The 15,100-nt window shown below is 43.4% G+C and overlaps 1 protein-coding gene across 2 annotated transcripts in view; it reads right to left on the bottom strand.

Annotated features, from left to right (window-relative positions):
• rspo2 (R-spondin 2) overlaps positions 1–10,447 on the bottom strand; it is a 64,841-nt gene extending 54,394 nt beyond the window's left edge. For both annotated transcript variants that reach the window (XM_080501409.1, XM_080501410.1), the window contains exon 1: positions 10,201–10,447. In XM_080501409.1, the coding sequence (XP_080357535.1) occupies positions 10,201–10,300 (100 nt within the window). In that variant the 5' untranslated portion in view covers positions 10,301–10,447. The remainder of the gene's footprint in view (positions 1–10,200) is intronic.
• Positions 10,448–15,100: the final 4,653 nt, after the last annotated feature.

Below are 15,100 nucleotides of genomic sequence, written 5' to 3'. Positions count from 1 at the left end.
CTCGGGCGAGTATTTGTCTCTACCGCAGCATTGTTTTGTTGTCTGGATCCCAGCGCAAAATCAGCAAGAGACACTAATGGATAAAGGGAAGGCCTTTAATGCAATTGCTCAAAAGGTCTACAAAAGAAGGTCCAGTTAAAATCTTAACATGGAGTGCTGCTTTTCAACATAAATAGACTTTAGCCTGTTCTTTTTACAGTCTGTGTGAGTGTGAAGCCAGTGTGACATATACAAACATAGATTATTGATGCTCAGTTATTGGCCCCGTCTTCACAATGTTTCAAGTGAAAATGCATCGTTTTTCTATTTTCAATTCAGAAAAATGTTATGTTTACATGGCAAGGTTTTCAACATTTACACAGCAACAGCAAAAAACACTGAAAACAATGGAGTTTTCATTTTCGGGCACGGGAAGGTGCTCTTGGTTATATTTTTGTAATGAAACCATACGTGTGAAACAACACACTGAAATCATTAACAATGGCAAATACACAACTATTGTTGGAGCTGGAGCATTTTAAAAAGTTCCACCTTGGGAGCCATTTTCAAAAAATTGCATTCTCAGTGACTCCAATTACCATTGTCACAGAACCCCCAAAACATAACAAAGTTTTGCATTTTGAGTTGAAAATGTTGTGTCTTCGAGTGAACAACAGTGAACACAGCTGGAGAGAAAAGTTCAGAAACTGAAACACTTTCTCCCGCTATTTTTCATCGTGTAAAGTACTGATATGGTGGTAGTTAGTGGCACTATTTATTCCTTTTCTCAAATTCCTGGAGTGGATGTATGATGTATGAAATGGTCATTTTCAATCATACTTGAACTGTACAATTTTTTTGTAGCCTTCTCTGGTTGAACCTAACAAAACTCAAAGTGAACAGCACCAGTGATTATTAAGATATCAATCTTACGTACGATACATACAGGCTGATTATGAGAAATGTCGGAAAGGAAGTCATTCGATCCAGACTCATTTTAAACAAAATATAATCAAATAATAATCCGACAGGCGGATTCAAAGATTCAACATATAACAGTACTAATTTTAGGAAACCCTTTAGTCAAAACAATGTATCATTATCTACATGTAACTTGACGAAGAGTTTCTTGGAGTGTTGAAGCCATAGCGAATCAGCCAAATCCCAGAGCTGGGTGTTGTTAGAAATGAACTTTCTCACTGAAGATTTGCCTCAACTCTCATTCTTTGGTATCTGTGGTATTAAACCAGTGGCACAGGGTCTGACGGGATAATTATGATAGACATTTACATGACACAAAATTGCTTGTTCTATATATATTAGCATGGCTGTAACCCCAGGAACAGTTTTATTAGCCAACATTTTCATATACAGGCAAATAATCTGATACCCTTACACTCATCTACATCGTTTCTTCTTTTGTCTGGTCTGTCTTTTCCATACATTTTCAGCTGTATATTTATTGTATAAACAAGAGAAAAAGAAGACTGAGATTGTGAGGTTTCCCTTTGCCCATGTTGAAAGATGTGAGTAAAAAATATCAAACGTTTGCTGCACCAGACGGACTATTTAAGTATGTATTTCCTGTTCTTAAATGTTGACAATGAATGAAAGATAGAGGTCAATTTCGTAAAAAGGGAAAAAAGAAATTCAGAACAGTTAATTTGCATAAATTGCATCAAAAACATGAATAAAAATAAAGTATCATGTCTGTCACATGGCCAGAATCTTAACTATGGGTAGTTGCTCATGCTACTTTTTAAACTGTTGATATGCAGCATTGTTAATTCTTCAGTTAAGGGACATGCCCGGAACACCTCCCTGGGGAGGCTTCCATCCGAAACAGATGCCCGAGCCACCTCAGCTGGTTCCTCTCGCTGTGGAGGAGCAGTGGCTCTACTCCGAGCTCCTCCCTGGTGGCTGAGCTCCTCACCCTATCTCTAAGGGTGCGCCCAGACACCCTACGGACGAAGCTCATTTCAGCCACTTGTATCCGGGATCTTGTTCTTTCGTGGTCATGGTCATGACCCAGAGCCCATGACCATAGGTGAGGGTAGGAACGAAGATCAACCGGTAAATCGAGAGCTTCGCCTTTTGGCTCAGCTCCTTCTTCACCACGACGGACCGATACGACATCCGCATACTTGGGACAAGAGCTCTTCACCGACCTGAAGGGGGCAAGCCACCTTTTTCCGGGTTACTGTGTTATTACAAATTGTGTAATTAACTAAAAAAAAAAAAAAAACTGATTGTTATTTGGAAGAAGAAATAATGAAGCAGAGACATTAACAACATCTTTTAAGTGTGTTTACATTCAGAACAACTGATATTGTTATTAAGTGTTTATCGCAGAAATATGCGATGCCTCAAAAAGAATTAACTATTTATCTCATAATCTAAATGTAAATGGTATGTCATTGTTGGAAGCAAATCTAATTACAAAATCAATGAATTCATGACTTCCTCCATTTGATTGGTTGAGGAAGTGAAACTAAACAAGGACCGGAAAGAGCCGAGAAAGAGTTAATAAAGAGTTAATATGCACACAGCTTGACAAGTAAGATACTAAACAGTCGGCTGTGGTTTGAAAGTAGGCGGAGGTGCTCTATCATCTCAGAGGTAATTACAAAACTCCATCAAAGTGAGCGGCAGGTATGGGGGGGGGGGGGGTGCAGGACTGGAACAGCCTGTGTCCTGGGGGAGGGAATTCCAGTGCTCCCTTCAGGCCAAATATCATGCGATGCTGCTTTACGTTACAAGATTGATCTTCAATCCCACTGCTCTGCTCTGATAACAGACAGATGCATGTCTCATTCAATCACTCCTCTGTGTCCTCTCTGTTCCTTCCTCTCTGCTTCTTCTATTCTGACCTCCTAAGTTCACAGTGGATAACCCCCGAAGACCTCTTTAAATCTGACATGCACGCTACGTTGCCCTCACTGTACACCCCCCCCCTTCTCCCCACTCTCTCCACAAAGAAGGACTCACAGAGACAATGAGCTAAGCATCAAGGCCCACTAATGACTCCCAGCCTTACTCCTGATTAAAAACACACCGGGTGCTTCTGCACTCCGCAGGCCGCCATGAGGCCTTTCCCTCCTCACACCACAGAGCTTGAGCTCCTGGAGATAGTGGCTCAGCCCCGACACAGGAAAAAAAAAAAATCCCCCAAAGAAATCCAGTGTGAGCCTGACACGTCGGATCATCCGAAAGCTCATTCAAAGTCTTATGATGCTCATTCACTTAAATCCAACCCAAAACTCAAACCAAACTAATTACAGATGCCGATTGGAGTCACTTGCGATAATACGTCAAGGGGCGGGGCAAATAGTATTCTTTTCTAAGGCTTTCATTTCAAAGTGTGCCGGCTTTCTCTTTCACAAATCATGATCAGCACGGTGAGAAAAGCCTATTTTATGAAGCATTTAAAGCATATTAAGCAGGCAGTAACTCCACAGTCGGTAATATAGTCAGGCGACAGTGGGGGCTGCACCACCTTTACCTTTACTTCTCCACGTCCATGCCAAATTACAGGCGAGCTCCGCGGAGAGGCGCTTTATTGCATCTGACCAGCTCACTTCCTTTCCCATACCAAAGGCATTGCATGCTGAGCTTTATTTTGATGTGGCGTGTAAGCGTAATTAGAGGTCCCATAAAAGCAGGGATGGCGGGGGTGGGGGGGCAAGGATTCTTGTCCATCTGTCGAGTGTTAAGAGGTGGGCATGGGGGTAGCAAACGCAGCCCCCGCTTGTTAGAGCCATTCAATCAGGCCCTGATGCAAGCCACCAGCATGCCCCATGTTGATGCTAGTGTGTGTGTGTGTGTGTGTGTGTGTGTGTGTGTGTGTGTGTGTGTGTGTGTGTGTGTGTGTGTGTGTGTGTGTGTGTGTGTGTGTGTGTGTGTGTTTTCTCAAGAGGCCCTCCTTGAGTTTCAGATTTCCAGGCTTCGCAGATCGATGCGAAGTAGGTACAAGTCAACACAGAGGGGCACAATGACATAGCAAACACGAGCAGATACAAAGCGAGGCTTTTTTTTTTTTTCAAGAAACACGAGACTTTGAGCATCCTTCCAAGGACTTTTGTGTCGTAAAATTTGTTCAGAGCTTTGTCACCTTCAAGACAGGTGGAACTTTTCAGGCCCACCTACCAGGCAGTAGCCTTAAAACCCTGCTTTCCCCTTTTAAGTGGAAGATATTTTCCCAAAGATACCTTTGAATGACTTCATCCATTATTTGATGCCTGTAGCATATCTGCACACGAAATAAGAATCAAGCATAAAGAGAAGCTTAATGAATTCATTTAATTCATGTGCATTCATGAGTAACTGGGAAGATGCAAAAACACAGCGAACAAAAAAAAGGTGGAATATTTTGGCTGTTTCTTTCAGACTGTGAGTTAAATGAAAAAAATAGAAAGTAAAATTTCTGTATATGCATATTAAGCAATAATTTTTTAGCTTAGCACAAATATAATAAAAGACAAAATTGTGCAAAACTAACTTATTTTGTTAATAATTTATATAAATGTCATGTTAAGCTAATTTGACAGATTTTTGCCACTTTAGGAAGAATCAGGCTACTTGTTTTCAGTGGTTACCTTAAACACCACCATCAAAGATTTTACAAGTTTCTGCATCTAAATTCGAACAAGAAAGTGAATCAAAATGACTAACAAATAATTACTCACAGTGTGCAATTCTGTACTTAATGCTGGAGCTGTCTATTGTAATCCGTGAAGGGGAAATGGGCCGTTTTAACAATCCCCATGGTTACATTCATTGAGAGAGAAAAAAAAAACAACACAATGGATGCCTATTGTGTTGACGCCATTACATCTAAACAGCTCTTCGCTGAATTCTTTTAGAGGTGTGTATTAGTAATGTGAGAGGTAAGCAGTCTGGAAGTGCATTTCGGTGCATGCCTGAGGGGCTCCATCTCCGGCTCTGGGCAGCTCTCCTACCTGTGAAGCACTGCTATGAGTCATTTATAGAAAAAAAAAAGGGGGAAAAAAGGAAAAAACTCCTTTTGTGTTGTTGTTTTATGTGTGGCACTTCGAAATGATTCCCAACATTAGAATCTTTACGGCCCAATAAACTTGAGAGAATCGGACCAAATTGGCTGGTCGTATTTGGTAGCTTTATAAGGAAACGTATTAAGGTGTAATTGCTGTGGGGGAGTGTGCAACTGAGGCAGTGGGCATAGGTGAGGGTTGCAAAATCGCACTCCCGAGGGGACGCTACCATTTTTGTCTGCTGTTCGGGAGTTTCCGATTAGCATGAGGAAATATGGAGTGTATTACAATATTCCTTTTTTTTTTTCTTTTCTTTTTTTTTTTTATGATAAGTTCACTTTATTTCACATTTCCGAAAAAATGAACTTTTACAGTGTGGTAAAACATGGCCTGAAATGAAAACATCTGTTTGGCATTTAGCTTTGCCAGCACATGGGATCCTCTGATGACAGTGATTGAGGGTGGAAGAGAAGATCCCCTCGTGTATTTCCCCCCAACCCAATACACACACCCTCTCCACACTGAATAATAGAGAGGGAGAAAAAGTCTTTGCACAATAAATGTTTTCTCACTGCGATGTGATAAATGTGCAGAAGTGTTACAGAACAAGATTTCTCATCACAGTGAAATGAATATCCTGCAACATTCGGGGAGTAGAAAAATCACTTCTCCTCCCATTGCCCAACCTGACAGGTCCTTCATAAAATAAATATGGGATAAAAGAACACCCAGTTAAATTTATCCATTTGGGTTACTTGAACTTTTTCAGACAAGACCACTGTTTCTCCCAAAGGGAGACCAATAAAACAGTGAAACATCATCCTATTTTGTCACATGGTGTCACTAAAGAATCTCTTCGTGTCTTTCTCTGGAGAAGAAAGTTCATGCCACTGCATGTTTTTATCCTTCTCTTTGGGATGTTGTTTTTTTTCCCGGCAGTGTAGCGTGGCACGAGTGCACTGAGGAGCCTTTCTCCAGCTTCACCTGATACCGCTGTGACTCTGAGCAGGAGCTGCGCTCACAGGTCGGGATCGACATGCGGGTCGAACAAGGAGCTAGTCTTTCCACGGAGTTCGGAGGCTGGGTCAGACTAATGTGATTTATCAATACACTGCATAAGTGGATCATTGTCCTTGATGGCCACAATAATTCCCCGGGTTGTGATTGGTTGAGAGGCTGTGGGTGTGTGAAGGCGACGAGAGCGTTGCTCTTTTTTTTGGGGGGGGGGGGGTAATTTCTTGAGGGGGGGAATGCACCTGCACGGCGTCTGTGTATCTCCCGGTATTTTGTCACACACACACACACACACACACACACACACACACACACACACACACACACACACACACACACACACACACACACACACACACACACACACACACACACACACACACAGATTTAAACTTCTGGAAGCTTGGCTGATGGGGCCTGGGAGAGAAAAGACAGAGCTCTGTTCCTTGACGCTGGAGCTCGGGCTCAGGTCAAGACTCAGCTCGCTGTAATCCCTCTCAGGTGATGCTGTTCACATTCAGCCTTTTCCAGCTGATCTGCTTAAATATGCCTTCCTCTTTCCCCTAAAACATCCCCCCCCCCCCTCCTCCTCCTCCTTCTCCTCTTGACCAGCAGAACCTCTGAGGACGGTGAGAAAGGAGAGACGCAGAGTGTCTTCCACTGTCGAAATCACATCAAATCTGGTGCCTTGCATGAATTAAATGTACAAATTCTGTTTTAAACTTGGAGTAAGAAGAAAGGTTTTGGGTGCTGGGCTCGAACATCACCTGGATTAGTGAGGCATCGTGTGAACAAAAAAAAAAATATGAAGCCTGTTGCTAACAGACGTGCCATCTGCTGGGCCTCTTTTTTTCCCCTTCAACTTTTTCCAAAAAAGCAAGAGTGGCAAGGCTGGTCTGAAAGCAGCTTCTTGGAGCACTCCCTCTCATCCCCCTTAGGCACTTAATCAACATATTATATTGCGCTGAAGCACCGGGTTCCAACATTAACACTTACACCCACAAACCTGGGAGCTTTGCGAGAGCTTTCAAACACACACAGGCCCGATTTCCAGAGCTTAGAAAGAGAGGCCACAATGCTTGAGTGGCTTAACTGCATCCAAAGATGCAATACTTTTTTTTTTTTTTTAACATCTATACAGCCAAGAGCTGCATACACTCACAAACAGTTCACAAATTGTGTTGCTTTTCATTTTTCTGAGTCAGACACCTTTTTGCACAGTCTCGGCGTGATATTTTGTGGAAAGATGGGCTCTCTCCACTACAAATCATGAACCCTTTCTGTGGATTTCTGGCATCGAAAACATGCCAACACACAACTCTTGTTGCTCGACCATCGGTGGCAGTTCAAAAGGCATCTCTGACCTCATTCCCTATGCCCTGCTGTACTCGCACTGCTTTCAGCCATTCACTTTTTGTCCTTCAGAAAACATCTGGGAACGCAGTTGAGTAACAGATTACACAGCTGAATATGATCCGAAACACACAGTGGCCCACTGGGAATTCAGATCGGGGGTTTCAGGGGTGGATGTGGAAGGGGTTAACGGTATCACATGGCAACTTTTCACCACTCTCCGCTGCCATTACCTATTCATTACCTGTTTAAACGGCTTAGGGCCCCACTGTGCATCTCTGTTCCTTCAGGCAGCACTTGGTACTCCAGCCTGATTTTTATGTAGTCAGCAGGTGGCATCATTAGCCAGAGAATAAAAATGAAAAGTAATACCCTTGTGTCTAGCTATGATATCATAGCAGGGCTCATTGGCATAATTTTCCTCTCTCTAGTGGGCAGGACGGGGTCTAAGGAGGTGTAAATTTAATCTGTTTTGTCATCTGTTTTACATTTTTAAAAAAATGTATATGTACCATTACCAGAGCCAAACAGGAGGGTGGGTCACGCCATGCAGTGTGTGTGGGTTTGTGCGTGAGGCCAGGCAAGACAAGATCGGCCCAGAAAACCGCACAAAGATTCTAATCTTGGCAGAACCCAGAGTCATACGTAATGGTTGTTTTACGCCTCAACGTCCCCTGGCTGTGATGACATCTCTGATCCTCACATCTCACTGAATGACGCCGGTTCGCGCAGGCTGCGTATCAATGGCAAAACTTCATTTCAGTCCACGGATATTGAAAGAGAGAAAATAAAATACATAACAGAAGAAGAAAATATTTGTTAAATTATGCAGGATGTGTTTTGTTACGCATGAAGGGGTTACGCCTGGGGAGAGGAGTGTGGCGAGAGTGAGTCTGAGATGTGTCTGGGTCTCAACACTCCTGAACGGTTTGGATAGCTCCCTGTGCATGCCAGACAGGCTGTATATAAAGCTGTCACAGGAACCTTGAGGGCTAGAAAAATATTCAAGCATTTCTGGGCCTATTGGACAATGATCTCTTACACATGCTTCTTTCAATATAACCGTGATAAATAAAGGAAGGAAGCAAATACCAAAAAGTTGGCCGGTTGCCACTGCTTCCTTAGAATGGCACTTTTGGCCCAAAGTGCTACCCCAACCTCACAATCCCACATCCATGCAAACCCACACATACACACACACACTGAACCATACTGTAAAGGCAAAGACCTGAACATATTTGCATGGGATTAGTTTGACAAATGTAACATTGGTTGTGAGAGCTGGCGGCAACAATGTGTGGCTTATAATACTTCAGCCTAAAGCTGTTCTGCAGGTCAAATGTGTAAGTTAACCTTTTGATCTCATCCCCACTGGTTAGGCCACCAACACCACCCCCTTACGTCTTCCCTCTAGCTCAAACACACACACTACAAAAGATAAAGAAGCACCTAAAACCATGTGCAGAAGGCATTCTCCGGTTCACCATACCCCCGCAGATTTAAGCAAAGAAAAAAGATAGACCATGCAGAGTAAATGACACTGTATCTCCTGCATGTGAAAGATCACACAGTGCACAGAGAGAGAGAAATACACAAGAGGAGCTGAAAAACTTGTGTGTGCCAGTACCCCGCAGTGATTGCCTGATTATTTGCAGATGGGCAGTGGAGGGCTTGCAAGAGTGTGGAGGTTCCCCCTGGCACGCAGCGCATATGATTAAATCTGTGATTGCCTTACAATTTACAAGGCCCCCAGAACGCCACCACCCCTCTGTCTTGACTTTAAATTAGTTTTTTTTTTCCCCCGACCTGTTCCGCGCTACCTCCGGACGCGGGGTCGTCAGCGCTGCGTGATCACAAACGTGCGCAATTTTGGAGCTAATAAATCTGCTCTCACCCCCGAGGATCTTTGGTGCACGGTGTTATGTCACAGGTCTGAGAATGGCTCCGCGGGGGCCACTTCCCTAATCCGACTGTCTCCTTCATTCATTCAGAGCATAGAGTAGTATTTACAAAGGGGCTGATCCCCTCCTCAACCCCCTGCGCCTCCGCTGAGCGATTGTTATGCGGAGTTTCCTACCAACAGTTCAAAGTGGCTATGAGATCAATTAAAACCAGATTAGGAGGATTGGAGTGGAGATGTCCGATTCGCAAGTCTTGGGATAGAGATTCTGAACCTGGTCAGCGAATTACTCCCCGCCGATCAACCGACCTGTACCAACTGGTTTTTATGTATTTATTTTTTATTTAATTATTATTATGTATTTTTATTTTTTTTGGGGGGAGGGGGTACCAACTTCATAACTTCCATAATAACGTCAAGAGTCCTTTGTTGGGGAGGGCACAACCCGGTCAGACAGTGTATTGTAAACGCGATCAGCCAATCCACAAAACGCAACTTTTAATAAAGCCTACTAATTTGGATAAGACGCGTGCGGTCAACTTTGCGCATCTTTTACGCACTGCTCACCGGCTCGACAAACGTTACATGCAATGGAAAATGCTCTTTCTTGAGGTGCACAAGTAACATCAGATCGTGGAATGTTAATTTGCAGTCGAGAAAACATTTTGTTTTGTTTGTATATCTAGAGAACTTCTGCATCTTGATACGATCGGTCAACTCTCACCTGCGAGTTTTATATGTTCTTGCATGTTTCCTGACTTTTCGACTCACTGTTCACGCACTCCTCTCTGCTTTAGAAACGATGTTCACGGACAGGCAGAGGATTGAGGTCTAAACGGTTGTTTGGGACGCTTTCCCGTGCCTCCCGTTACTCGCGCATCTGTGAAAAGTCGCGCCCTGGATGCTCTCCTAAAGAGACCTGTAGGTTACGCGTCCGCTTGTTACCTCTTTTGCTTCTCCTCCAGCGTTGCGACGGCGCCTGACAGTTGCTGTACTCCATACAGTTCAATACGATCAGGGCAAATGAGAAGAGTCGAAACTGCATCTGGACGGCGGTCTGTTGTTCGGACTCCAGTAAAAACGCTCAAGCTGGGCTCGGGATGGATTCTCTGACTTTGCAACGTCCTCCTCCAGTTTCTTTAGCCGGTCCTCCAATGTGTCAAACATCAGACGAGATGCGACAGGGTATCACGTCGCCGACAGGAGTCATTTTATGGTGCGCGCTGATCCTTCCACTCACTTAAAGTGTCCGATTTGTTGCGCTGCGGGGAGAATGACAAAAAAAGGAGGTTAACTGTGATAACAGCGTAAAAGAAATCAACACTATCTGAAACAATGATGAGCGAGGATGGAACGAGAGCGAGGTGGGTCGGAATAAAGGCTGAAAAGCGCTTCTGTGTGTTAATGTGTTGGGACAATCGCAAATTCAATGCGCACTGCTCAGACGTTCCACTTTCAAACAAAAAAAAGAGTTAAAAACGTGCGTAATAGTCGCCAAAAAACACTCCGTGGGATGTTTGTATACCTTGGATAAGCTTGAGAGTAATTCCGCTTTTTTAGGTTCCCTCTGTGTGCAAGTGCGGCTCGAGGACGTTCAGCATCCCCCTCTCAGTGTGTGAGAAACTTGTGTCTCCAGAAGAGAGAACAGAGGTCCGAGGAGGAGAAAAAGGTGGTAACGGTGAAGGGAGGGGGATTTCCTTTCCTCCTCTCTGTTAAAAAAAAAGGGAAAAAATGCCTGGATTCCGTTTACCTGCGTTTCCTCACTCCAGCTTTGTGTCCTGCGAAAGTAGCAGAAACAAACTCACATGTGTTGCTCGTCATAAAAAGCGGAAAATGAGAGCAGCCGGCGAGTGAGTCTGCCTTTTTGCGCGCACAGCTGAGGTGGAGCGATGACTGACTCCCGACTGGTCCTGATGCTTGCTGCTCCTTTTACTCATATAGAGCCGTGTCGCTGTCACGTGTGGATATCTCCGGTTGTGAGTTTCTCCTTATTTAAGATTTTGAAGATGACATTTCGTGTAGTCCGCCCCCCCTCCCCTCCCTCTGCGAGCATCCAACCACACTGACCAATAAGAGGTTGCCTCTGGGTCCTAGCGAGCGTGAAAAGGATGAAACATCATATAGTAAATAAGTTAATGAAGGCATTATTTTTTTGAAGGGAAATGGTTTTTAGTCTGTGGCATGAACATTGTTGAATAATTGTTTCTGTTGGGGTTTTTTTTAAACTTTGAATGCTGAACGAGGGATCCGAACCATTCCCAATTACGCACGCGGTTTAATGAGATTCAAATGAGAATGCAATGACCCTTTCAGCTGAAGATCAAAAGTGGTTAATGTAATTGCTACACAGCCAATATACTCACCATTTCAGTTCAATAATTAGTGGTTCGCCACTTCCAAATGAGAAAAAAGCAATTCTCTCCAAAATATGCGTAATGACACAAGGTCCACAAGTTACGCATCCTGCAAGCTTTTCTCTGAAAATCTTAATAATCGTTAGTGTGTGGATGTTGAGCATGAATAAATTACGCAATAAATTGGGAGGATTTTTCCATCATCCCTAATAACAAGACCTTTTCATTCATTCAGTCACTCACTCACACGCTGACCACTATGACCTCAATCAAGGGGAGACATCTGCAGCCAGAACCTTCATACCTCGTTGGAGGGAAAGAGACACACGAGGGTGGATGGTTGGCTCTCATCCACTACCTCTGTGACATTCAGACACCTGGCTGCTCGTCAACATCCCCGATCATAGCTTAACATTATTACGCACGAGTTATGAAACGGCTGGTCCAGTGGAAGTCGTCGGCCCCCAGAAGAGACCGAGGGGAACGATGCGTAATTGCGCCCCGACTACAAACTATAAGAGGCGGGCGTTTCTATTGTTAATTTATCACCTCCTTGGAATACCAAGATGTGAATGTTCTACCCCATTCAGCCACTAGGTGTGGCACTTAATCTTTTATTTATTTCAGGGAATTATTGCCACCTTCCACACTGTGGTTGTGCCAGTGTGAGGTCAAAAAAAAAAAGAAAAGAAAAAGAAAGTACCACGAAGAAAAATATACTAGTAAAATGTAGCCATGAACAGAAGTGGCAGTTCCATGATTAAGGGAAATCTAAAGTTATGTGTGGCTGCCCTGCTGAGATCACATATACATCCTATCCTGGTATAACAAGCTTTCATGCATGCTGATTTTTTAACAGCAGAGAATCCAGCTTCAGGCAATAAAACACACTCAAGTCCAAGTTTCCATCTCGTCACCGGAAGTGAAAAAAAGAAACACGTGTGGGAGGAAAACTTATGGACCAAAAAAAAAAAACCTAAAAGCTGACCAAAACCTATAGTGACCTTTGTCCTGACTTTGTTTATTTATTTATCCGGAGAGCAGTGGCAGACATTGTGGTGAGCAGGGCTGAGAGCCGCAGGCAGTGCCGCTGGTTTGGATTCTTCTCTAAAACAACACAGTTAAAGGTGGATGTGATAATTTAGGCCCCTGGACACTTTTATTTTCATGATGTGTCACTGAGGGGGGATGAGGGGGGGGGGGGCAGGTAAACCAATCACTTTATTCTCTCCATCCCTCCTCATCACCTTCCTCCTCCTCCTCCTCAATGCAGTGCACAGTGGAGGTGACGTCAGCATTTGGATGGCCTGGCTCTGAGCCCTCAGTGCCATAACAGCAATGAGGGGAGCTGCTTGTACACCCTGTTCGTCGGAGACCCATGTATTCATGGTGGCTTTTTGTCACAAATGAGAGAGAGAAAAAAAGAAACACACAATACAGAAAAAGCCACAGTGGTCATCTTAAAGTCAGAATCCCCCAAATGTCAAGGGCAGGATGAGAGTGAGGCAAACTGAGAAAGTTCAAGCCACATTTTGTTGCAACTCTCCATGTTTGTGGCTCCAAAAAGGAAAGAGGGAAAACTCCAATATCCCAAAATAATCTGACATGACATTCACAAATAAATCTGTAACACCAAAGTCCACATGTACAAACGAAAGGGGTTTTCTGCTTGCTGGAACTCTAGAGGTGTCCCTTTCTTCATTGGGATTTTAAAGACCTTAATTTTACAGGATTCACAAGCTTGAGGACGGAGATTAAAAAGCACTTTAAGTGAAACTGAATTAGTAAGCCAAAAGTCAAATAATGACCATTAATTGATGTAAAACAAGCCATTAGCAAGGGAGGCCATATAGGCGGTGGCATAATTTTGAAATAACTACAGAAAATGGAGGGTGAACTCCAATTTTAATCATAAAGCAACTGTTTCACACATTTTATGAACCAATGTCAGAACATGTTAGTGAATTTTCACAAGAAAAATTGGGATTTAAATATCACTAGTCTTACAAGGGGTTTAATGTGCCAGTCCAACAGAGCGAAACTTTAAAAAAAAATAGATCAGCTAATTTTGCTTTTCATCATCTGATTTGGGAGTTGTTGACCCATGGCAGTGGGATTTAAACCAGCTAACTTCAGCTTCGAACTTTGTTTCCTTAAACTCTCCCACCACTGCCCAGCAAAGGTCTAGCTTCTTGTGTCGACCTCAAATTCCTACAAAAACACTCAAATGTTGAGACAGAAATGTGGGTTGTCCAGCCTGAGAAAATGACTTCCAATCTTTCTGGACCATAATTAGGTTACGTGCGATACTGTTTTATTGGGACTGAACAAGAAATGTAATTAAATTTAATCAAAATAGACAAAAAAAAAAAAAAAAACACAATTGGCTGATTTATCGATGGATGGATTAGGATTGGGGTTGAAAAGGACAAAGCTGGATGGCAGATCGAAGTAAATTTATTCAGTGAAATACTGAATAAATATAAAAACGGAAGTGAAAGTACATATTAACAGGAGCGGCGGGTGTCCAGACCCTTTTCTGAAACACAAGAGGAACACTAGTTTTTGTACATCTGTCTCTGTTCACTATGTCACAATATCTAGCTGTGGTTTGGTCTATTTAAAAACTATACTGAATAAATTGTTATGTACTGTATACTTTGGGAATCCACCGAGAAAGCAGGTTTTCCTATTTCACCTCTATTGTACACAGCGCACTTATGTTTATCAACCGAGCGGCTCTGTGACGCACTACGGAAAAAGTAAAGAGGAGAAAAGCACCTATTATTGGTCTGTGCTGCTTCTTTGGATGGAACAGTTTCATTCTTCTTTTAGGAAGCCCCGTGTGTGTGTGTGTGTGTGTGTGACACAAACCCACACACAGGTGGCACAATATCCTTTGAATTTAAACCCGACATAAGCAGGTGCAGTTCAGATTAAATCCTTGTTTTGTTGTTAAATCACATGCGAGGAGCAAATTAAAAGGCAAAATACAGAGATGAAAGCCTGTTTGTGCATAGCTGCAATAAAGGAGGGTGCAGAGGAGGGAGAGTCAAATGGCTGAGTTATGAGAGGGTCGAGAGCGGAGAAAAGCGGGGGTGGAGCGGGACATTAAAAAGATTGTGTCCGTCTGGCTAATGGTTCTTTATGGCTCCCTCATGTCGTCCGACGGGCAGGATGACTGGCAGAGTGTGTGACCACTAGTAACTGTACATCACCTCCGTTTGCCCCCGCCAGCTGACGTCCCGCTCAGCGAGACTGCCTGCCACGCCGAAGCCAACCACTAAAACACCATAAAACCAACAGACTAAACAGCCATTCATCATTACAGCGGCACACATGAGCCGCATCGCAAACGGCCGTCTTAACTGTCCCCGCTCAGTGACTCAATGTGCACATTAAAACTTCATCAAGTATTACCGATGTAAAAAAGCCCCACCACTCAAACCTCAGCCGCCATTTGTAATGTCCAGAAATAAGGCAATCATGGG

The sequence above is a fragment of the Blennius ocellaris genome, assembly GCF_963422515.1.
Source record: "Blennius ocellaris genome assembly, chromosome: 8".
NCBI classification, from domain to species: domain Eukaryota; kingdom Metazoa; phylum Chordata; class Actinopteri; order Blenniiformes; family Blenniidae; genus Blennius; species Blennius ocellaris.
The sequence above is the reverse complement of the archived record's forward strand: the minus strand, read 5'-3'. Positions and strand labels throughout refer to the sequence as shown.